The sequence below is a fragment of the Marmota flaviventris genome, chromosome 14, assembly GCF_047511675.1.
Source record: "Marmota flaviventris isolate mMarFla1 chromosome 14, mMarFla1.hap1, whole genome shotgun sequence".
NCBI lineage: Eukaryota > Metazoa > Chordata > Mammalia > Rodentia > Sciuridae > Marmota > Marmota flaviventris.
In genome coordinates, this window is record NC_092511.1 from 6,488,506 (window position 1) to 6,512,654 (window position 24,149).

Sequence of the window (24,149 nt, forward strand, 5' to 3'; positions counted from 1 at the left end):
CTCGGGGCCTGTGTTCTTCCCCTGCCAGCGGTGGGTGTCTGCCCGAGGGGGGACTTGGAAGAGGTATGTGGAAACATTTTTGCTGCCTCACTCCAGCCCTTGCCCAGGGTTAAAGACAACGTGAGGGCTCCTCAGTCTTCCTCTGCACGTTCTTCCGTGAGCCTGCTCCCACTGAGGCTTTGTATCTACACACAAAGGTATGTAATAAAGAGCTCCTGTGGGTGTCACCAGAGGCTTTGTGGGCTGGGATCTTGCTGTCTGCATCATTGAGCAGAGGTGACAGTGGCCCCAAAGGCTGCAGATGTCTGCTGTTCCTGTCTGGTCTATTGCTGGCCCTTGTCATCTGGCCTCTTGATTCTGGGGAGTCCTAATACTCATTCTTCGAAACTGCTGGGCTCCCTGGGTCACCTTTCCCAGGCTTCACAGATGTGAAATCTCAACTGTGAAGACCCCGAGGATCGATCTCTCCTTGCACCTCTTGCCTGAACTAGGTAGTCCTGCACCTATCCCGTGACACCTGCCCAGTCTGCATCTCAAACCCGACATGGCCAAGCCCCACCTCTCTTCCCCACCCTTGTTTTTCTCACAGTTGGCCCCATTGTCCTTGAACTGCACGTGAGTCCTTGCAGTTCAGGTGCAAGACCTTGGAGTCACTCTGCTCTCACCCCATATCCAACCCGTCACAGTTCTTGACTCATCTTTCAAAACATCTGGGCCATTGGGGTTTCTATGAGTTCTCCACAAGAAAATGCAGAGGTATCATCTTTTTCTTGGAAACCAGTTGAATGTGTCATATTCTAACAAAATGATGATGTAAAGTTGTAAACATTTACATCAGGTTCAAAACCAGATTTACCTGGCAGTAAGAAAAGTTCAACTTCTTTTAAAATAAGCATTCACATTATTAAAATAGTAATGACTTTCATCTTTATATCAAGAGGAATGTTTTGGGCCTAGGAGAGGAACAGTTCCCAGCTTTGGGGAGGATCTAAGCCAACCCCCCAGAGGCTGGTGACGGGCTCTGCTGTTCTGTGCTCTGACTTCGCAGTGCAAGTCTCCCAGCTGCAAGCAGCTGATCAAAGGCACTCTTGTCAACTGTGAAAGTTCACAGAAAGGCTTGTCAGTGAGACTCACTGGCCCGCGAGCACAGGGATGGTGCCAAATGGCTGTCCCTTCCTCAGTTTCTGAGAGGCTCTGGCCCCAGTGCTGGCAGCACTTCTCAGGAAATGGAGGCTGCCCAGGGAGGCCTCGGTGTTGGTGGGTAAATGTGAGATGAGCCAAGATCTCTTATGGCTTCAGCAAAAGCTGCTGTTATTCCATCCAGCCCCTTGACACTGCCACCATTTCTTACTGCAGGAGGTTCTGGGCAGGCAGGTTTCTCATTTGTCAACTGGGAACATTGGAAGGCTCTTCTGGCCTCGTGACTGGGATTGTCTACCTTCTGCACAGGGAGAAAGGGTGTAAGGCCCTGTGGGGGATGGCCAGGCTACCTGCCAGAGTGGAGCTAGACAGCAGGTACCCTGAGACCCTGTCCAGGTGGCTGGACACCCACTCCCAATACAGAAGGCAGTTTTGTGCACCAGCAGGGTGAGGCCTCAGTGGCAGTGGGAACTGTGTGATCTCAGACTGTCAAAGAGCCTCCAGAACTATCTCTTGGAGAGGGAAGCTGGGGCCCAGAGAAGGAAAGTGAGGAGCTCTGCCATCCCAGCCCAGTGAAAGAGCTGGGGTGGAGATGCCTCCAGCACCACAGAGGCTGAGAAAGGCCTGAAGTCCAGGCCCTACCCCCAGACTCAAGTGCAGCTGGGGTGCTGCACTTTGGCTCTTCTGGGAGCCAGTTAGAGATGCAGAATCTCAGGCCCCACTAGGCCTACAGAATCAGATCTGTACTTCAGCCACATTCCATGGGGTTCATTGCTCATGAAAATCCAGATGCACTGAGTGGATGGGCCTCCTCTGGAGAGTAGCCGGAGGACTGAGGGCACACCTTGGTGCATGTTCCAAGAGGAATCCTCAAGCTCCAAGAGAACCCTACAGACGGGTCTCCACCTATGGCTGGGTACCTGCACAGCTGATGCCCTGGCCAGCAAGTGAAGTTGAAAAGGTCAGTTTGGAAAAGTCCAGGAAGAGCTAGGTTTTGCAGAAGTTCAGCTGAGCCCTGGTGGGGAGTGATTCTCACACAGCCCAGGGTCTATGGAGCCATGGTCACGCCCCTGCACGGCTGACCTCAGCGACAGTACTCCCGCTCTATGCTGGCCATCAGCTCCTCCTCCGCGTAGTCATAGGAAATGGCTGATTGCCTCTCGGGCCTCTTGTGGCTGCTGCTTGGGGCTCTGCAAGCAGAAGACCAGACACAGACAAGATGTTACCTTCAAAGTGTGTCTCTATCAGTGACCACATTGGCCCCAAGCTGAAAACCCCTGCCCAGGGACCTCTGGATCCTTCTTCCCCGACACCCTGATGTGGTCAGCCTTGCCTGCTTCTCTGTCTTCATCATTCCCTCGACACCCACTGAGACCTCAGGCTGAGCAGGAAGCCAGTGCCTGCAGAGTTGGAGAGAGAGTGGGGGGCAGCAGGAGCCCATCCCAGCATGGCCACCTTGGGCTCATCGTTTGCACCCTGAGCACCGTCTTTTTTTTTTTTTCTTCTTGAAAATGGAGCTTGTTCATAAATTTATTCTGAGGCTTAAAAAATGATAATGTGTGGACAGAGTGACAGGGTCTCACCCATGGTCAGCCCTCCATCAGGGAGTCTAGAAGCTCCATGTCCATTTGCCAACTCACTTCCTGTGCCTGTACCCTTGGCATGGCAAGGGGACTGCTACCAGGTCAGGGTGGCTGTCCAGGGTCCTGCCACTCCTTGAGCAATCAGGCAGAGTGACTGAGATGGGACCTGAACAGGGCTCCCCTTCCTGCAGCCTGAGCTCAGAGAAGGGCCCTCTGGCCTGGACCCTGCCCTCCACCCGGCCCTGGCTCCCAGGCTTCCCAGACTTTGGACATCTGAGTGGCACTGGCTGTGTCTTCAGTGCTTCCCACAGCTGTGTCGCCTTGTGCAGATGGCCTTGTGCCCACCCATGGTGTCCTGGTAGGACCCGTGGCTGGGCTGGGAGCTGCTACCAGGAGCTGCTGCCTTTGAGGGGGTGGGGCCCAGGTCTGCAGCTGCCCACAGGGTCAGGGTGAGAGGCCAGAGGTGCCTGCCGCTAGTTGTGGGATGGTGACCGCTCCCGCCTCCCGTCACTCCAGCTAGAGAAGGCTCTGCCACTTGCCAGTCAGGCAGCTAGGGCACTTCCTCTTTCCTGGCCTCAGATTCCCCACTTGTGAGCTCTGTAAGGTCCACCTGATGCTTTTGGCCAACACTTATTCGGGGAGCAGCCTCCAGGGCCCCATCTGGTTCTCTCAGAACTCAGGACAAGAACAAGACCTGGGCAGTCACTTGATCACCACCCCGGTGCAGTCCCCGGACTTCACAGGAAGGGTGAGCTCTGACAGCGGGCTCTACGCACACACGGACCCCTCTCATGCCTGACACGGCACACGCTAAGTGCACAGCTGGCTATGGCACTGCATTTATTAAGCACCTACCATGTGCAAACACTCTGCAAAAAGCATGCGCTACCGTTGTTAAAATGTGGGTCTCAGTAAATGTTCCTTCTGCCTTGGAGACACAGTGGGAAGGCAGATCCCAGCTGCTCTGACAGACTTCGACTAGTGGTTCCTCTTCCCTTCACGACTGACCCTTGGGGTGGACAGATGGCACCTGTTGTGTTGGGCACTTGGGATGTACTGAACAGGAGTAGCTGCCTGCAGGGTTCCCTGCCTCACAAGGTCCCAGCAAAGCCTGATACAGAGGACAGATGCTGTCATTGCACTCCTGTTCCACCCCCTCCTGAGGTCCTCTCCACTGAGGAATATGCCTGAGATGCCCAAACACCCTCCAGGGCAAGCTGGGGACTGTCCTTCAGGAATCCTGGGGCACCACTCTGGGCCTGGGGCACCCCAGCATGACTTCAAGCCCTTCTGGGCTCATGCAGCCCAGCCCTCTACACTCAGAGGTGTGAAGGGCGAAGCCTGAGGACAGGCGCCCAAAGTCACAGGGACCTGTGACCCCTCACTCTGTCCTTTCCCACTGGGCACCCCAACACTCTTATAAGTGGGACCCCAGGAAGGAGAGGCAGGAAGTGACACAGAAGGCTGACAGAATGGCCCCGGGCTGGGATCGGCAACAGAGTTGGGCTGTGCCAGGTCTTTGAGGAGCCGGGGCTCCCTGTGTGCCCAGCCACACCCACCATGCCACGGGCTACTGGCCTGGGAGCTCGGCCAGTGGAGGGGGGCAGTGTTGTCCACTCTCCCCCCCCCAACCCCTGCCACTATGGGAGTGGGGCACGCTGTGAAGAGGAAGATCCAGCCCTGAGTAGATTCTTGGGAAGTCATCCCACCCTCTAGGGAGTCAAGAAGGAACCCTCATTTAAATTATTAATTATTCAATCAGTTTTTCTTCAGCAGGGATTCCTAAAGTCATACACTATTTTTAAATAAGATATTTTAGTTGTAGATGGACACAGTGCATTTAGTTTTTAAAAATATTTATTTTTTAATTGTAATTGGTTGGACACAATACCTTTATTTTATTTTTTTATTTTTATGTGGTGCTGAGGATTGAACCCAGAGCCACACTCAGCCAGGAGAGCGCTCAACCACTGAGCCACCATCTCAGCCCAAAGTCACACACTTTTTAAAAAAGAAAAAGACCTTTCCAGGGAGAAAGGAGTCTTCCCCAAAGGAAAGAACACGCCCCCCCCCAACAAACCTATCATAATTGGATGCTACATGAAGTGAGGTGAGGCCAGGGACATTCGTACCGGTCTCTTGGGTCAAGAATTTTCTAAACTTTACTAGGCTTCTGACCATGGTGCATCGTGCCTTGGGGCACTCATCAGGGATACTGGGAAGAGTCACTCTCCCTCCCCAGCACCTGTGTCCACTGGCCTAGGGCCTTCCTTGCAGGCAGGCACCTGCAGAAAGAGCACAGCACCGGCAGGTACAGGCAGAGCCTGGAGACTCCTAGCCAGGGCTCCCATCACACCCTCCTCCCTGACTCCCGGCCAGCCCTGCAGGAACAGCTCAGGGGAGCAGCAGCTTCTCCCAGCACACTGCCCCAGCTCTGTTGCTTCCGTGGGTCCCCCTCCCTTGGGAAAGAGTGCCCACATCACAGAGGATGGCCAGGACTCCGGTGGAGGCCCACACACCCAGACTCATCTTCAACATTCCTTTCAACCCACATCTCCAAAGCCCCACCTCACCTGCGCCATGAGGGTCAGGGACAGATCTGTATCTCCCTGCCTGCCTGAGGCCTACAGGCAGAGGGGACAAGATGGGGTCACAGGTATAGAGAAGGGGCCTGGCTGGGGCTTGCTGAAGGAGGAGATGCCCTCATGTGAAGAGGAGGGGGTGGGATTTGAGAAGGAGGTATCTGAACTGGACTTTGAAAGCTTTTTTACTTTGATAATTTGTTTTGGAAAATTTTAAGTATACAGAGGAGTCAGAACTATAGATTCAACAATTGGGTAAAATGAGAGCAAAGTTGCTATGTTTACTTTATCACATTAACTATCTACTTCATCTGATTTTTCTAACACATCCCCAAATCAGCTACACTGGGCTGGGGTCATGGCTCAGTGGTAGAGCGCTTGCCTGGCATGTGTGAGGCACTGGGTTCGATTCTGAGCACCACATATAAATAAGTAAATAAAATTTAGGTTCATCAACATCTAAAAAATATATATTAAAAAAAATGAGCTACACTGAGGGTCACAGCTCTCCACGCTGCTGGAGGGGTGGTGGTGGGGTCACCCGAGAGTAGACAGACAGGCCTGGTCTCTGGGGAACTTTAAAGAAGAAAAGACTGGGGACCAAGAAGAAAGCAGGGCACAGGAGGGATTTGGGGTGGCTGGAGCCAACAGAATTAGAAGCTTCTGGAGCAGACATGCCCCTACCCACCCCCCACTCCACACTTACTCAGAGGTATGGCTGTCCTCTGGGTGGTCTTCAGCCTGAGGTTCTGGGGACACCTTGAGAAAGACAAAGAAATAGATGTCAGAAGATTGAAGAAATAGGTGTCAGAAGGTTGCAGCTGCCGAATGCTCTGGCTTCGTGACAGGCAGTGGTCACCACATTCCACCCAGAACACTTAAACATCAGAGCTGGAGAGACTCTCAGGCGGCAGAGACCCATCTGCCCATTTCCCAGGTGAGAAAGCCCAGGCTTCGAAAGGGGAGTGACAAAGAGCAAATGGCAGAGCCTTGGACAGACTCCCTGCCTAGCATGACAGCACCCCTCGTACCGCCAGAAGTTGATGGCCACTGTCACTAGCAGGAGGGCACCTGTCTTCACCTCCAGGGATCACATTAGTTCCTAGTTTTGAGAATTGTTTAGTTTCACCTGCAGCAAAGTACGTATGCTATTTCATCAATTAAAATATGAATGTACTTTTAAAAGAACTATGAACAATAAATTTAAAATTTATAAATTACCCAGTCTAAGGAATTTTGTGATAGTATTTTGTTGTTGTTGTTATAGCATCTTGAACTTAAGACACCGGCAGAGGGAAAAAAAAAATCCTTAAAGGCAGGAAGAGAGGAGAAGGTCACCGATAAGAAACCCCAACCAATCAATCAATCAATCAGAAACCAAGACTCAGATGGCAGCAGCACAGGACCACACTAGAATAGCTCCAAAAAATGTAAAAGAAAGTTATTTTGAACTCAAACTTGTAATTCTGAATCCTCATCTAGTGTTAGAGCAAACTAAACACAATTTTCAGACGTACACTCAGAGTTTATCTTTGGCTACCCTTTCTGGGCAACAAATATTTATATAAGATTTTAAAAAATGACTCATAGAAGACCAGAGCTCCGTGAGCCTGATGGACTTAACCCAGGAACACAGGGACATGGGACAGGGGAACATCAGGGTCTGTGCTGGAGCCCTGGAAAGCACCCTGTGCATGTCAGAAGTTTCCACAACCCCAACTGAGTGGCCGGAACAGCTGACTGTGATGGTTCAAGGGCCCTTGTGAAAGAGGAGGCACTTGGTCTGCATGTCGCAGAGAGTGGACCCACAGGGACAGCAATGGGCTCAACACAGAGAACTATCAGACAGAGACTGGGAGTCGCAATGGTTGGTTCTCCTATCAGAGTTCAACACCGAGGCAAGCACACACCTGAAGTCAAGCCTTCTTGTTATAGGATCACCACCCGTGTTCAGCGGTGAAGAAGGGCCTGTGGGGCTCACAAGGACAGTCACCCCGTGTCTTTCACTTTCCTCTCCCCTTCCTTCCAGGCCTGGCCGGCTGGGTTCAGTCCTCTGAGCTGCCACCTTCCTCCCTGTTGGCCTGGCCAGGGGCCCTCTCAGGACTCTGCTCATCATGCTGGTTTGCAAATTTGCAAGGGGACCCTGGAAGGCAAGGAGGGTAGGAAGGACCCCCAGCCCTAAGCCAGGGGCTGTCAGAGAAGACGCTGAGCTGTCTCCTGCCGCCTTTCTGAAAACAGCAATCCCACACGGCAGTGCTGAGCACCAGTCATAGGAACCTGCTTGCTCTGCAGACTTTGGGGAGCTTCTCAGGGGTTTGTTTTTCTTTGAACAGTTGAACAAGATAAGCTCTTCTCCCCGGTATCCTGGCGCATACTCCCATGTGGCCAAGAGAGGCTGAATTGGGCTTCTGCCCTGCAGGAAGCTGCTTATGTTCTCAAATTCTCTTCCATTCTCAGACACTGGGAACCACACAGATCAATCATTCATCAGGTATTCGGTCAGCCTTCCTAGTCTACCCAGGGCTACATCAGCACTTTGGGGACATGGGCTCTGTACCCTCAAGGGAGGGGGAATCTCACTAGATAAGTATGTCCTAAACATCCAGCACAGCAAGATATCTGAGACCAAAGACATCCTGTGCACCAGGAGAGGATGGTGCAGGATGGTTGTCAAAAGACTTGATTTGAAAAAGAAACAGACTCAGTTCTCCTCCTTTTCCTCCTCATTATTGAGCCCAGGGGCACTCTCTCACTGAGCTATATCCCAGCCCTTTTTATTTATTTATTTGCTTGTTTAATTTATAATGCTGACTGCTGTCTCTGGTTTTTTTAAACACCTTTATTTCATTTATTTATTTTTATGTGGTGTTGGGGATCTAACCCAATGCCTCATGCATGCTAGGCAAGAACTCTACCACTCAGCCACAGCTACCGCCCTCTTTTTACTTTTTGAGACAGGGTCTAGCTAAATTGCTGGCAATTTTCTTATCTTTTCCAAGCATTGACTTTCTCATCTATAAAACAGATTTATTGTGAAATATCATGAAGTGATTGCAACAGTGCCTGGTAGTTAAGAATTTCTCAATAAATACTAGCTGTGACTATTTCTATTACTATCATCAGACCAGTGCTATGTCCTCTGCTGTTCTCTATTATTAACCTGTTAACATTAGTTAATCTTCTCCAGCAAAAACAGCCATTCTCCCAAGTTTATAGAAGTACACAATAAATACTAAGCATTCCCTGAACTATGTTGAATGACTAGTTGTTAACTAGTTAAGATCTTCGGTTTAAAATCTATATTAGCACTTGGCAGAGTGAAAATAGTATAACAGAGAGTAGGATTCAAATCCCAGTTTTGCCATTTAATAAGGATGCGCCTTTGGATGAATTGTGAGGCTCCCTGGTCTCCCTCTGCATAGTGGGGAGGTGCCTCGGGAGTGCTGCGAGATGACAGATAATGGGTGCAGAGAACACCTTTACTATAATAGCATCATTCAGTGATCAGGGAGTGGGGCACTGTCCTAACTCACCATTACCTAATCTAGACTAGCCTCAGAGGCAGCCTTGCTGACACCCTGTGTACTGAGTACACCCTGTGTACTTGGTCTTCAAGGCTGGGGAGAGGCTCCAGGGCGACACATCCTTCCCTGGGAAGCCAGTGCTGCTGTGGCTCTTGGGAAGTGGCATGGCAGTCCAGGGTAGCAAGCCACGCATCGGTGTGTCCTGCTGAGGTAGGCCTGGCGGGGCTGGCCGGAAACGTTTGCACTTGCCCACCTGGTGGAGGTGGATAGCACAGCACTGGCCCAGGGGTCATGGATGACCATGGCTGCTGGTGGCTGGTGAGCATCCCCATGGGGGACAGCCCACATTCACCACAGTCATTCACACACTCCTGTCGGGGAGAGCACAGAGGGAAGGGAGGATCCCGAGCCAGCAGGGAATTCCTAAAGGAAGAGGGACAGGGAGTGTGAGCCAGTAGTGAAGGCCAGAGACAAGTCCCAGCAAATCATTCACATGCACCTGCCCCCACGTACAGCCCCCACGCACACCCCTCCTAAAGCAGCCCAGTCCAGCCCTTCTCGAGGCAACTCAGACTAGACTATTGAAAAGTTCTTTAATGTTCTTTCTAAACTTTATTATGATGAATATACATAATCGAAAATTTACTATCTCAACCACTTTTAAATGCACAGTTCAGTGTCCTTAAGTACATTCATGTTGTTGGGCAACCACGGCCACCACAAATCCGCGGAACTTTTCTTTTCATAACTGAAACTCTATCCATTAAACCCTACCCCCTTCCCATCCCAGCCCTGGGGAACCACCAGCTAGCTACCTTGTCTCCTGTGAATCTGACCACTCCCACTTCCTCCCGGGGAGTGTATGGTTTGTCCTTCAGTGGACGATTTATTTCATGGAGCACAATATCCTCAAGGTTTGTGTCATATGTTAAAGTGTACGATGGCATTTCCTTTGTTTATTTATTTATTTATTTTTTAAAATTCTTTTTTTAAAATATTTATTTATTTTTTAGTTTTCGGCAGAAATAACATCTTTGTTTGTATGTGGTGCTGAGGATCGAACCCAGGTCGCACGCATGCCAGGCAAGCGCACTACCGCTTGAGCCACATCCTCAGCCCTATTTATTTATTTATTTTTATACTTGGGATTGAACCCAGGGACACTGAACCACTGAGCTACATCCTAGCCCTTTTTAATACTTTATTTAGAGACAGTCTCACTGAGTTGCTTAGGGCTTCACTAATTTGCCGAGGTTAGCTTTAAACTCAAGAGCCTCCTACCTCAGCCTCCTGAGCCTCTGGGATTACAGGTGGGCCATGGCACCTAGCTTGGAATGTCCTTCTTAAAGCTGAATCAGATTTCATCGTATGCATAACTTGCACTTTGCTCGTCATCCTTCCATTGACGGACATTTGGGTTGCTCCCACCCACGTTGCACCTATTGTGGCAATGCCGCTACCAAAGTGCGTGTACGAGAGCTCTGTGAGTACTTAGGGTATGAATGAGGTTCCTTTCTAGGCAAGCAGCTATCTCCGAGCCCTGTGAAGCCCCTTCCTTACATCAATACCCAGCCACTGGGCTTGGCTTTATTCTCAGAGGCAACATAGAAACAATGAAGCCATTTTAACCAATCGTGCTGGGGCCATTGTTTATGAAGTCCTCCAACTTGGAACTTGTTCCCCCTGGTCAGTGTCAGCTGGAGCCAGCTTTTGCTGTCACCTGGGTGGCTGCTTTTCCTCTCATCAGGATTTTGTAAGGATTTTGACACATAGTTTCTGCAGTCAGGCAACTGAGTGAAAGAGCCCAGGATTTGGAGTTGCGTAGGCATCACCATCTGGCCCTGGCTGGTCTCTCCTTTTCTCAGCGCCATAAGATGTTCTGGACACTGCTAATGGGAAGTCACCACAGCCTCTCCAGGAAGCCACAGCAGTGGAATCCATCATATATGAGAACTGCAGCCCTGGAGCTGGCTGCACATGAAAGTCACACTCTCTCTTTTGCGGTTTTTCTGATCACAGCCTGGTTGCATCCGTACCATTTTCACCAGAGTTTCTCTTCATCTGCCATTTGATATGTGGCCCTTTCAACCAGTTTGTTTAAGCCTTGAACTTGACTTTCTCAGATGGGACATGCATTTTCTCCCTCCCAGAACTCAGAGCTTGCTGAAACAAGGGGGACGGGAGGACACAGCCCCAGGCCCAGAGCAGACACAGACACCTGCCATCAGCCAGCTGGCTGCCAGTGCCCTCTGGGTCAGATACACACCTGGATGGGGCTGATGCTGGGCTGGGCTGGGCTGGGCTGTGGGAACTGGGCTGAGCTCAGAGTGTGCTTGGGAGCCTTCGCCTTGTGGGCAGGGAAATGCATGTCACCCCTCCTAGGGAGGCTTTGGAGAAACCAAACCACAGCTGAACAAGTGGCAGCACATGTGAGAAGGAACTGAATATAATGATCTCCGAAGGTCTTCTTGAGTCTTACAAGTAGAGTTTTGTTTTGTGAAAATAAAGTTTTAGAAGTTGCCTTTTAGGATATCCCCTGCATATTTTATTTACCAAAACATATTATATCCTGCTTCCTCTATTGAAAATTCTCATCTTAATTATTATTATTATTTGCAGTAATGGGAATTGAACCCAGGAGTGCTCTCTACCAGTGAGCTACATCCCTAGTCCTTTTAATCTTATTTTGAAAGAGAGTCTAAGTGGCTAAGGCTGTCCTCAAATTTGCCACCCTCCTGCCTCAATCTCGGAGTTGCTGGGACTACAGAGTGACACAGTGCCCAGCTAACTTGTAACAGCTTTGTAGGTATATATGATCACATTGTGTAATTGACAAGCACAAACTGCGATGATTGAAGAATACAGGCTGGTAGGTAAGTTTTGACGTGAGCTCCAATATACATCCACCAAACTGCCCACACATCCAAGGGGCTAAGCAACCTCATGGCCCCCCAATTTTCCCTGCACTTCTCTTCAGTGCTTCCTTCCTTCCCTGTCCCCCACCCCAGGCGACCCCTTATCTGCTTGGCCACTAGAGACTGGTGTCCACTTTGCACACATCCAGGTAAGGGAACCCTGCCTCCTGCATCGGTGTAGCTGGCTTTCACCCCGCGTAGTGATGGTGAGGTCCAGCATGCGGCCAGCCTGTCAAGAGCAGTCCATTCCCTTCCATCCCATCGTATGGATGTGTTTCCACCTTCCTTAAAAATCATCTTTCTTTGAAGCCATGATTTGGGTTTTTATCTTTGTTTTTTCAACGTACAGTAGAGAGGAGGGTACCACGGACTTCCTGGTACCCCATCTCCCAGTTGCCACCATTCGCGCTCTTGCCCGCTGGGCTCCGTACCCGGCACCAGGGGGCGCTGTTCTCCCGGCGCCGCGGTCGGTTCGCTCCTTGCGCGAAGCTGCGGGGGCTTCGCGGGGGCAGAGGGGGCGCGCAGGTTGGCTGTGCGTGGAGCGCTGAGCAGGCTTGCTCCAAGAGGCTCCGGAGAAATGGCCCTGGAGGGAAATGGCTCGGGTCCACTGGTGAGGGCCTTGCCTTCGGGGAGGGGTTTCCAAAGCCACTAGAGAGGCCGAGAGCGTGGGGCTGGAAGAAAACAGCTCCGCCTCGCCGTGCTGGACGCCTTGGCGCCGTGTAAAGCGCGTCCACACGCCGCCGCACAAAACGTCCCCGCTCCCCCCACCCCCCAACGACGTCTAGGAGGACCTCACTAGACTTCTAGAGGCTTGTCCGTGCTGGCAGGGGAGGGACTGCGGTCACCTGATCTCCAGACCCCAGGCATCCTCCCACTGGCCTAGCCAGTGTGGGTGTGGTGACAGATGCCACATCCTTATTCCTGGTTTGAGCCCTAGTGCTGCCTGGGAACTTGAACCACCACCCTCTTGGGACTGAATATTCTCTCAGGCCCCCTGAGCTGTCGTCCGCTCAAATGATTACCAGGTGGAGAACTAACCAGGTCCTGGGTACTCTACCTGGGAGGCAGAGTTCAATGGGAAATTGCTTTGGTGGCCTCAGGCTGGGCACCTTCCTTCCTGGGTAATGAGCTCATGACATTTAGGAGTCATAGAACCTCTGTTCTGTCCAAACCACAGTTCTGACCTTTCTCATCAGAGTCAGGGGCATCTGATCCCCTACAGGGACCCAAAGCTCCTTTGCTGCAAATCCTGGGCGGTATCTCCCCAGGCACGCTGACTCCAGCACTGTCCCGCCTCTCTTGCAACAGTCCTCAGTAGACTCCACCAAGGCGATGCAGCAGGAGAGGCGCTCCTGAGCCTGCAGAGAAGCCCTCCAGTCCTACTGCAGCTGCATCCTGCACTCGGAGGTGATCTGTGCCTGTCCCACCTCCAGGCAACATTTCTAGTGTTTTAAAAAACCCAGAAGGGTGCAGTCCCTCTTGGGGGAAAATATGCCTCATCAGTATCCCAGCACTCAGCACTGAGGGAGGTTCACAGCCAGAAAGACTTAAGCGGCTCCTATACTGCACACCATGGCCAAGTTCACAGCCTCCCTAGGCCCCAGTCCCTCTTGTGAGACAGAGTTGGGGAGGGAATACCAACTCTGTTCAGCAAGATGACATATATAAAGTGCTGTCTCTTGGAACATCCTTAAGGAATAGTGACCACTGGAGGATACTTCTCCACACCTCCCTCCCTCTCTCTCTCTCTCTCTGTGTCTCTCTCTCCCTCCCTCCCTCCTCCATCTTTTTTTTTTTTTTTTTTTTTTTGGTACTGGGGATTGAACCCAGGATCACTCGACCACTGAGCCACATCCCTAGCCTATTTTTTATTTTATTTAGAGCCAGGGTCTCACTGAGTTGCTTAGTGCCTCACCATTGCTGAGGCTAGCTTTGAACTCTCGATCCTCCTGTCTCAGCCTCCAGAGGAGCTGGGGTTACAGGCATGTGTCACCTCGTGGTGCTCTTTTATTCTTCTGCCTTTGCCCCCGCACACACACACACACAACCAGCTACCCAGTCTCATGAAATTTCCCAAGTAAATGAATGACACCTAGAGACACAGTGTGCTAAATGAACAATTATGAATCTTCACAACTTTTAGTAGAAATGGTACGATCCCAAAGCATACACACGTGAATGAGTAAGCTGCTGAAACTGACATTTGAGGGATAGGATGAGAGCAAGAGTTTCTTGATAAATAAAGTCTTGCTGGAATAAAAGTGACAGAATTAAAAAATACTAGGGATTGATGGATTTTTAAAACGATACACTCTGAAACAACAGGAAGCCATTAGCATCATTGTTATAAGTAGAATCATTCAAAGTGTTAGATCTGCTTTTCCTCTTAAACATCTGGAGAAAAATGGAAAAGACATGAACATTTTGGGTGGAGAATATTCATCTAACAGACTGAATCCTGGCAGACAGGTTTAAACTCAGACTCCCTGTATATTGGCTGCGTGACTTTGGAAGAGTTTCTAATCTCTCTGGGCCAAAATGGCTTCATCTGTAAAAGGGAGAAAGTGATATCTATTTCAAAAGGCTGTTACAGATAAAGGAAATGAGATGATGAATTTTTATACACTGAATACAGACCTTAACACAAAGTATGAGCCTAACACATTTCTTTTTCTCTCTCCTTTCAGTACACACAGTATTTGCAAGAAAGCTAAATTATTTGGGGAGCATCTCTCCAGCGAGCAGGCACTAACACTTAAAGCTACACCCAGGGAAATGTTTTCTCTAGCTGATCCACATCAATACCAGAATTTATGGAACTAGACTGGACAACAGGGATGTTCTGGCTATTTGTTAAACTGTCTCATGTGTTATATTTTAATGAACACAGCAGAATAAAAACTAAACAATTAACTGTATACTTCAAAATAGCTAGTAGAAAGAATTTTAAATGTCCCCAACACAAACCTGGATGCACAGACTGTCACAGGTTTTCCTGTGGCCAACGACTGTTAATCCTGTATCTTCTGATGAGATCCTAAATTTCCTGGTCATGGAGATTTGTAGTGTGACCCCAATAGAGAGCTTTACGTGTGTGTGTTACATCAAATCTGTTCATAACTCTTCCTAGGCTTACAAACAGAGAGAATATCCTCTGACCTAGTATCTTATTATCAATGTATGGTTCACCTATAAAGAAGAGTTTAATGGACAGAGACTTCTACCCAACATAATGGGTAACTTATCTCAATTCATGAGGCTGAAAATCTCCATGTTTGGAGAGTTTTTTTTATTTTTTATTTTTTGCAGTGCTGGGGGCTCAAACCCAGGGCCTTGTGCTTATGGTAGGCAAGCATTCTACCACTTAGTATACCCCAAGTCTCAGTTTTTAAAATTATTGATTTACTTCTAAAAATTATTTGTTAAAATTCCCAGTTTTAGATACATCGTGACAATATTTCATTCATATCCAGCAACCAGTATATCAGAAGGCCACCAGGAACTAGGATGTAAGCCATAAGAAGAGATCACCTGCCCAGCTAAGATAATTGCCATGAAGGTGGTGACTGCAGCCACGACTGTCCAGGCCATGGAGGAACCTGGCCAGGACTTAAATCAGAAGCTTATCCTTCTACGAAACCCATCGGCCCCTGACATTGCTTCTCCTTCCCCAACTGCAGCAGCTCAGAGAGGCGGGGTCTGGCGAGGGAGAGCTCGAGGATACAGAGAAAGGTGGGTGGTGGGGTGGCTGATCACAGCCAGGAGCGACAGCTACAGAGGCTGGCGGAAGGAAGGGCAGAAAGTCAACACCAAGCAGAAGTCCCAGGTGCCACAGCCGTCTGGGCAGGAAATGGGTGTGGGAATGACTGGGTTCTAGTCTCTGCTCTTCCATAACTGGAGGCTTTTGTCAAGTTACATAATTGCTCTGTGCCTCTGTTTCCTCTTTCTCATTTGTAGAAATGGATAACAATTATGGTGGATGGAGGAGGGATGGGGAGAGGATGGTTAGTGGGCACAGGGGTGCAGCTACATAGGAGGAATAACTTTTTTCTGGGGGGAGCGGGTACTGGGGATTGAACTCAGGGCACTTGATCACTGAGCCACATTCTAGCCCTATTTTTTATTTTATTGAGAGACAGGGTCTCGCTGAGTTGCTTAGTACCTCGCTTTTCTTGAGGCTGGCTTTGAACTTGCCATCCTCCTGCCTCAGCCTCCAGAGCCTCTGGGATTATAGGCGTGCACATCAGGAGGAATAACTTCCAATGTTCTACAGCACAGCAGAATAAAAACTAAACAATTAACTGTATACTTCAAAATAGCTAGTAGAAAGGATTTTAAATGTCCCCCAACACAATTAAGAGATATTTATCTGTTGTGGTAGATATGCTGATTACCTTGATCTATTATATACTCTACACATGTACTGAAATATCACACCATACCCTATAAATATGTATGATTACTATACACTAATTAAGAATAAAAATATATTTAAAATATGGAATGAAGGTGGAAAGAGTTAATACACCTCTGAGACCCAAGTGTTCATTAAAATACATATGATATTCAGAATGATTGAGGGATACACATAATCAGATTTTACAACATTGTAGTCAACAGAGATTACAATTAGTAGAAGTGGGTGTTTAAGAGGTGAATTACCACTTAGTTCTGATGTTTTCTGATGGAGAACACCTCTGCCCTCCTAAATGTCAGACCTTAGGAACTTAAAGGCTTTCTTCCCGCCTTCCTGCAAAAACTAACATTGCTATTTAGGCCCACAGTCAAGCAAGCCTTTTCTCTGTTCTCTGGGTCATTCTTTCAAATGCTCTGAAGAAAGACCAGCTTCTCTGAGGGGTTTCAAACCCCTTCTCATCAATCTCCCAATTCTCTCCCGGCTCAGTGGTGTTTTAGTAACCCAGAGTCTTGTCAACTGTGCGGCTGCTGAGACGACCAATCCAAGGGTGCCATCTACAGAGCACAGAGGTGTGAACCCAGCCTGCCAGTGTGCAGCTGTACCTGGAGCCACTGCGTTTCGAGGATTCTCTGGACCTGAAAATAGTGAACTGGGCTCAAGGGTTCCCTTACAGCCCTGATAATGGAGGAGTCTAGGAGTCATTCATTCATTTATTCAAGAAACATTCATGGTCTATGGGATACCAATAAGGCACCCACTGGGTGCCATCACCACCACCTGACTCTATCCCAAGCCTCTCACTGCTACTGCTTGGGTCCAGGACTTTGTCACCTGGAGACTGGAGTAGTTCCCCTTGCTGGTGGCACTCCTGCCTTCCTCTCTCCAGTTCATCCCCCTCACACTACTGGTGGCATCTTCCTACAACACAAAATGTCACCCCCTTACCCTTCAAATTTCTGGACATGGTGGCATGCACCTGTAGTCCCAGGTATTCAGGGGCTGAGGCAGGAAAATCACAAGTTTGAGGACAGCCTCAGCAACTTAGCAAGACTGTCTCAAAAGAAAAAATAAAAAGGGCCGGGATGTAGCTCAGTGATACAGTGTCCCTAGGTTCAGTCCCTAGCACTAAAAAAAAAAAAAAAAAAAAGACACCTACAAATTTCATGGTAAAGTTCAAAGCCCCTGACAGGATGCCCTTAGCACGACATGCCTGGGGCGTGGCGTACACGCAGAAGACCTTTTTACCTTACACCCCACACGACATGCTGGCCACCACCACTTGTGCACAGATCTCCTCCCAGAAATTTATTTTTCTTTTGCTCACCCTGAAAATGTCCACAGACCTTCGGTTCAACTGGACCTTTGGGAAGGCGTCGTTGTTCCCTGGTGTGGACTCATCATACAGATCACTGGCCACACTGCATTCCTTCTTTTTATCTGGAGATCTTTCTCCCTTGGGACTTCAGACCTCTTTAGGACCAGTGGGGAGTGCATCTGTCTTCATCTCTGGCACCCTGAGCAAGGCCCTACCTGGTAGGTGCCCAAGGAGTTCCTGGGAGTACCTGACAGAGTGAGCAGGCACTAGATACTCAGAGGGAAAATTCATTCTTGCAGTTTTCTCCCTCATTTTCACTTCTGAAGCTTCCCAAGCATTTGAAAATAAACAATGAAAAAATTACTTCCTTGCTATGTCAGAATCTTTCCCAGATCTCTCAACTGTTGGGTTTTTTAGTGTTATATAACTGAATGCTGATGCAGTCTGAAAGGAATCTTGTTATATAATTCAGTCGTCCTATTCTCTGAAGCTCACTTTTCCTTTTTAAAAGCCTTTAGCAGGGTGGCAGGGGATCTGAGCCCCAAAGGCCTGTGTCACTGGATTGTCCCTCTCCCAACCTCCCTGAGGCCTTTTCAGGATTCCCCTGCCTGAAGCCGCCCAGGGAGGCCTTCCTGGACCTGGGTGGCAGCTGTCAAGCCAGACCTGGGGGCTCCAGGGAGGAGGGGGCTGCTTTGGCGTCCTTCTCCAGCCGGGAGCTGCAGCTAGGATCCCGCTCATCAGCTCTGCTGGAGCGAAGACTGCCAAGCCAGAGCGCTGGTCGGTATTGTTTTTCTAGAACAGCAGGGCTGTTATTACAAGTGTTCTGGAAGGGAGAATAAGGAAGCTAAAAAGAGATTCCACAGCATCTTAAAAATAGCCAGTAATATGGGAATTGACTGACCAGCAAGGCAAAGATCCGGATGCGATGGACTCGGCAGGGCGGTTTTGAAGCACTGTTTGGCCGACTGTCCACCACTTAGCACCTCCTCCCACAGATGGCCAGGGTGGATCCCTTGAGGAAAGGCCAGACTGCTGGCCAGTTCCCACCTGGGCTGCAAGGACCCTGCGTTTTGAGGGCGGGCACTCCAGCCCCAGAGGGAAAGCAAGTGCGCTCCAGGGATGTCTGTCTATCCGTAAGACTGCTCCCAGCAAGACCTCCCCAAACTGGAGCCAGACCCGCACCCAGAGAGGAGCAGAGTGTTAGGGAAAGACCGAGAGCCCCAGTGGGGACTCGGTGGGGACGCGCGGGTGAGCAGGCGGGCAGAGGCGTCGCGCGAGCGAGGGAGGCTGCCAGGGACGCGGCGACGGAGGCCCCGCTGCGGGGAGGCACACTGGGAGGGCGGGGCAGGCGCCGAGGCCTGCGGGCAGGGGACGGCGGGCCGGGCAGGGGACGGCAGGCCAGGCCGGTGCACCGGTGCGGCCGGCTCCCACACTCACCGCGCTGCGGGCGCCCGCGGCGGGTCGGGGCCGGGCCGCGCCGCGCGGGACGGGCTCCTGCGGGCCCCAGGCCGCCGACTCGGCCAGCAGCTGGTCCAGCAGGCGCAGGGTCTCCTCCCGGCCGTCGGGGGTCGCCGCGGGGCCGGGGTCGTGGCCGGCCGCCTCCTGCGCCGCCGTCGCGCCTGCCCCCGGGGCCTCGGCCGCCGTCGCCGTCGCCGCCCCGCCCTCCGGGGCTGCCTGGCCTGGCCCAGCCGGGTGGCTGTCGGGGCTGCGCTGCCGCCTCAGGGTCCGGCCGCTCCGGCTGCTGCCGCTGCCCATGGCGCGCCAGCCGCCGGCCCCGAGCGCTAGCAGGCCCCGCGCGGGGGCGCGGCCTGGAGGGGGAGCGCGGCGGGGGCGCGAGGGAGGGACGCCGGCCGGGGAGTGCCCGCGACCAGTCGGGAGAGGCGTGGGGACTGCGGGCCCAGCGCGGCGAGGGCACGCGGGAGGGGCGCGTCCCGAGGGCGTGGTTGCGACCCCGAGCTGGGCTGGAGGAAAACCGGGCCAGACGGGGAAGCCGCGCGGCCGCGGGGCGAGGACACGGTGGCGGGGAGCGGACATGGGGCGAGGTCGTCAGGATAGGGCCCGAGCTTGGGTGGGGGGCGAGGACACGGGGGGGGGGGGGTGCGAGAACACTGGAGGGGGCGAGGACACCAGGGGATGGGGACATTGGAGGGGGGTGAGGACACGGGGTGGGGGGCGGGCATGGGTGGGGGCAAGGACTGCGGGGGCGGGCTTTGGGGGGCGAAAACACTGGAGGGGGTCGAGAATAGGGGGGGTGGTAACATTGGAACGGGACGGGGACACCAGGGGAGGGTGGGCATGGGTAGGGGATGAGGTCACGGTGTGGGGCACGGGCATGGGCTGGCGAGAACACTGGAGGGGGGCGACGTTGGAAGGGGTGAGGACACCGGGGTGGGGGGTGGGGACATTGGAAAGGGTGAGGACACTGGCATGGGTGGGGGCCGAGGACACTGGGTCGGGGCGAGGACACGGTTGGGGGGGGGGCTGGGACATTGGAATGGGGCAAGTACGCTGGAGGGTGACTAGGATACCCGGGGGTGGGCATAGGTGGGGGGCGAGGACACTGGGGGGTAGATGTGGAAGAAGGACGGGGAAACTGGGGGCAGACACTGAGGTGGGAAATGCAGACATTGGGGTGTGGGGCGAGGACACCAGGAGAGCGAGGACCCCGAGGTGGGGAGTGCGGACTCTGGGGTGGGGGGCGAGGACACTGCACGAGGTGCGATGCAGTCGCTGGGGCAGGGTGGCGGCTGCAGGCGCGCCCTGGGCCTGCCAGGTCTCCTCCATCCCCCACCCTCCCCTCCCCTCCCTTCGCCTGGCGCCCAGCCCCCTGCCGGCGGGTCCACCCGCGGGCTGGCCCTCCCGCATGCACGCTCCGGTTGTCGGGGTCCTCCTCCTAGAAGAACTGAAAACACTCGGAGCTCCACAGCCTTCGGGGCGACCCGACTGGGTTCGCTGGTCCGTCGGAGCACACCAACAGGCCTGCGCCAGGTGCTGGTGGAGCGTGGAGGTGACTTGACCCCGCCCTGCTGCAGCTTAGAGGAGGGGGAAGTTACCTCACCCCTTGGAGTCTCAGATTCCTCACACCTTAAATTGGGGAGCGGGGAGGGGAGGTGGAAATATCTCAGAGGAGTGAGTAAAATGATGAATTCTCAAGGCCTCGCGCTGGCCGCCCAGACAGACCTAAGAAGACAGCGGGAAGGAGAGTGACCCTAAGGACCCTCGGCTCCTGAATGCCGAGTCTGATCTAAACTCCCCACATATTAATCACTTTGGGGAGAGAAAAAAATTTTAAACGAGACAGAAAAAGCAGCCCTCACCCCCACCCCCCTACATACGCAAAGGAAATACCAGCCATCTTTACCGTTGGTTGTTCCTATATTTTACTTGGTGGTGCTTATCTCCTTCTGTTCCCACTTCCCCTTAAACCCCAACTTTTCCAAGACAGGGCAATTCAAATGTCCTGGGTTTAGTTCTCACATCTTGCTTAACATTAACCCAAATCCAGGCTGGCTTGCAGAACGACTGTGAAAATGGAATTTTGGCTGCAGTTTTCTAACCATAGAATGAAACTTTCCTATTTTATCATTTCAGGAGCAGACATTGTGCTCAAGAAAATGGAATGAACATGAGACTCAAATCCATGTCCATTTGTTTTTATTATCAAGAGAACAAGAAAGTGTTCTTGATTTTTAAAAAATATGCTTTCTTAACCATCCAGATGTAGGGGACAGGGCCAAATACATTATTTGATATCATTTGGGTGTTCCAAGTCCACAGATGTGTCTAGTTTGGAAGCTATTGATACAAGTTTTCTCTTTAAGAAAATAAATCTCATCTTGAAACTCTTTAAGCCTGGAAAAAAATAATTCAGAGGGAAAGAAATTTTTTCTTGAATTAAGTTCAACTAAGTTTAATCATTTAAAGGAAAACATGTTTTACTTCTGCCTAAATAGAGCCTAGTCATGTGATTCATAGTTTAAATATATCCACAGCTCCCTGTGTTCACCTCCCAGGGCAACTGATTTTTTTCAAGCCTCTTTTGATTCTAGGCTGGTTTCCCTAGACTTGTCTGGTTAGGTCTACTTCAGTGGGAACAGTGCCAAAGCCTGTGCTCTTTCCACTCTTGAGAGTACATTTAAAATCAGTTACATTTATAGACCTGGCTTCTGTCAAACAGGCTAAAAATCCAGATTGGTTTTTATTACAACATCCCATAATAAGCAAACAACCTAAGCTTTTCCCACATGACTAATGCCTCTAAGATCATCTGTAGAGATAAACAAAAATCTTTGTCCCAGAGAGTTAGAAAAGTTCAAAGACTATTGGAGAATGGCAGATGAGGTCTAATCCCTCATACCAGGGAAAGATCCTGACTTGATAGTGAAAGGTTTCCTTTACACAGTGATTGAGTAGCAGTTACTGGTGATGGTGGGTGGAAGATGAAGCCTGCTTAACTCTTGCAAGATGAAAACTTTTTCTTTTGAGTGCTGAGAATGGAACCCAGGGCCTCATTCATGCTAAGCAGGAAGTCTATCTCTACCTCTAAGTTATACATCCAGACTAGATATTCCTTCCAATGAACAAATGAAACATTGGAAGAAAATTGCAGTTGATGATACTTGCAGTAGGAGACATGTCCCTGAACGGGCCAACCTGGATGGAAGCGGGTTTCTTCCTTATCGCAGCCCGTGGACCAGGATTCCTTGTCATAGGTAGCCAAACCCACCACCTTTCAAAAGGGCTCTTCTTTCAGGACCCTCAGATCTACTCACCTTGCTCAGAACCTCTACCTGTGTTCCACCACTCATGACACATCATAAGCCATGTCAGAGGAGAGATGTGTAGGGGCTGGTTATTATGAATATGCAGAAAGATAGTATATATGGGCTGGGGATGTAGCTCAGTGGTATAGAACATATGCGAGGCCCCTGGTTCAGTCCCCCAACATCAAAAAGAGCATTAGTGTTTATATTCGGCTGACAAAGAGACAGTATTTGAAACAAGAAAGCCATGCTTTTGCTTAAATGCTTAATAAGTAAGTTGAGATAACCCCAGTGCTATTACTTAGTACTAATGCCGTTAAGCAACAGTATCCCACGTAATTGCTCTTGTCTTTCCATAGTGTCCAAGGTTTTGCATTTGGTTTCACCACTGAAAGGGAAAAAAGGTAAAGGAGAGTGAACACTATTCATTAAAGGCAATTAATGAGTTGCAGAACTCCTTTGCAATATTTACTCGGAAATAAGGTAAGTCCTCAGAGTTGGCAGGTCTAGAGTCTGGTTGATTTGGCCCACTTGTAAAGATTGCGGCAGAGGCAGATAGTAATGCCTCGCCTGTCAATCAATACTGTTGGCAAAATGCCAGGGGCCATACAGACTCGGCCATGGCTCTCAGCAGTAAACAGTTCTGCCCATACACAGTCAAAAAGGGTGACTCTACTCCTTTTAAATGAAAGAGAGAAACTAGAACTTATGCAGTTTCCATTACTCCACTAATTCATATTACTTAGACATCTTTGGGCTTCTGGTTCAAAACATCAGATCTGGTGCAGAGTTTACTTCTCTTATTACTTGGGACCTGGGTGAAATTCAGACAAAAGTAAAAGGGGCTCACGCCTGTAATCCCAGCAGCTTGGGAGGCTGAGACAGAAGGATTGAGAGTTCAGAACCAGCCTTAGCAACTTAGCAAGGCCTTAAGCGACTCAGTGAGACTCGGCCTCTAAATAAAATACAAAATGCAGATGGGGATGTTGCTCAGTGCTTAAGTGCCCCTGGGTTCACTATCCAATACCAATAAATAAATATAATAAATAAATAAATAAATGGGGAGAGGAAGACATGTGAGGGGCAAAGGCAATCATAATGAGCGATCCCACCACATTTCTGGACCATGAAGAACTGAGAGTAGTTCATTGCCAAAGAACACATGCAGAGAAAGTGCAGCTTACAGTATATGTCAGGAGGCAGAGAGGAAGTGGGGACAGAGGAAGGGGCCAGACAGGAAGGTCTTTACATGGAACAGGAATGTCCCTTCCCCCACCCACCCCATTCATGTTTACAGAAAAAGAGCCAGGTGGCCTATGTGATTTGATTTTACTTTGTTGATGTGCATATGACTGATTCATATTCTCTCTCTCTCTCTCTCTCTCTCTCTCTCTGGCCCAGGACAAAACCTAGGACCTTGCAAATGCTAGGCAAGAGCTAAACCCCTGACCCCTACATAAGGCTCTTCTGCTGGGTTTCTCTAGGGTAGGATTCAGATGGGAGCTGGGACTTACTTATGGGCAGGTTTGGGTCCTGCAGGCAGGCAGCTAGCCTATGTGAGGTTCAAGGTTCGCCACGAGCTAGGAGGCTGCTACCACTGTCCCTTCTTCTGTGCTGTGGATGTGGCGATGACAGATCTCTGGACAGGACAAGGACTGTTCCCATCCAGGACAGTATCTGCAGTTGCTGGCCTCCCTGATGCAGGCTCCCTTTTTGCAGATCTGCTGCATAAAGAGATCTCCTAACCTGACTCACCTTCCCTGGGTGGGATCCCTACTTTGGAGCAGGAGATTTGGAGGTCTCTCTGGACGTGTTAGGGTGATCATCCTGAGGAAATTGTGTGGGGGGAGGTGAGAGGGGGGTGGTGGAGAGGGAAAACAGGCCTGTGTAAACTTGGCCATTCACATGGA

The 24,149-nt window shown here is 50.6% G+C and overlaps 1 protein-coding gene across 2 annotated transcripts; it reads right to left on the bottom strand.

Moving 5' to 3' along the window:
* Positions 1-956: 956 nt before the first annotated feature.
* On the bottom strand, positions 957-19,231 carry Cys1 (cystin 1). 2 transcript variants are annotated; one of them, XM_027937746.2, is made up of 3 exons: positions 18,932-19,231; positions 6,012-6,064; positions 957-2,330 (listed from the first exon to the last, which is right to left on the bottom strand). In XM_027937746.2, the coding sequence occupies exons 1-3, from the start codon at positions 19,229-19,231 to the stop codon at positions 2,225-2,227; spliced, it is 459 nt and encodes a 152-aa protein (XP_027793547.1). In that variant the 3' UTR covers positions 957-2,224. The 2 variants fall into 2 exon arrangements, with proteins under 2 accessions (XP_027793547.1, XP_071457319.1); XM_071601218.1 differs by having other exon boundaries at positions 18,914-19,231.
* Positions 19,232-24,149: the final 4,918 nt, after the last annotated feature.

Coding starts and splice junctions, on each gene's coding strand:
- Cys1 (XM_071601218.1), bottom strand. CDS start 19,231: ATGGGCAGCGGCAGCAGCCGGAGCGGCCGGACCCTGAGGCGGCAGCGC. Junction 6,065..18,913: donor CCGCGGGCGCCCGCAGCGCG/GTGAGTGTGGGA, acceptor GTCTTTCTCAAG/GTGTCCCCAGAACCTCAGGC. Junction 2,331..6,011: donor GAGGACAGCCATACCTCTGA/GTAAGTGTGGAG, acceptor TTCTGCTTGCAG/AGCCCCAAGCAGCAGCCACA.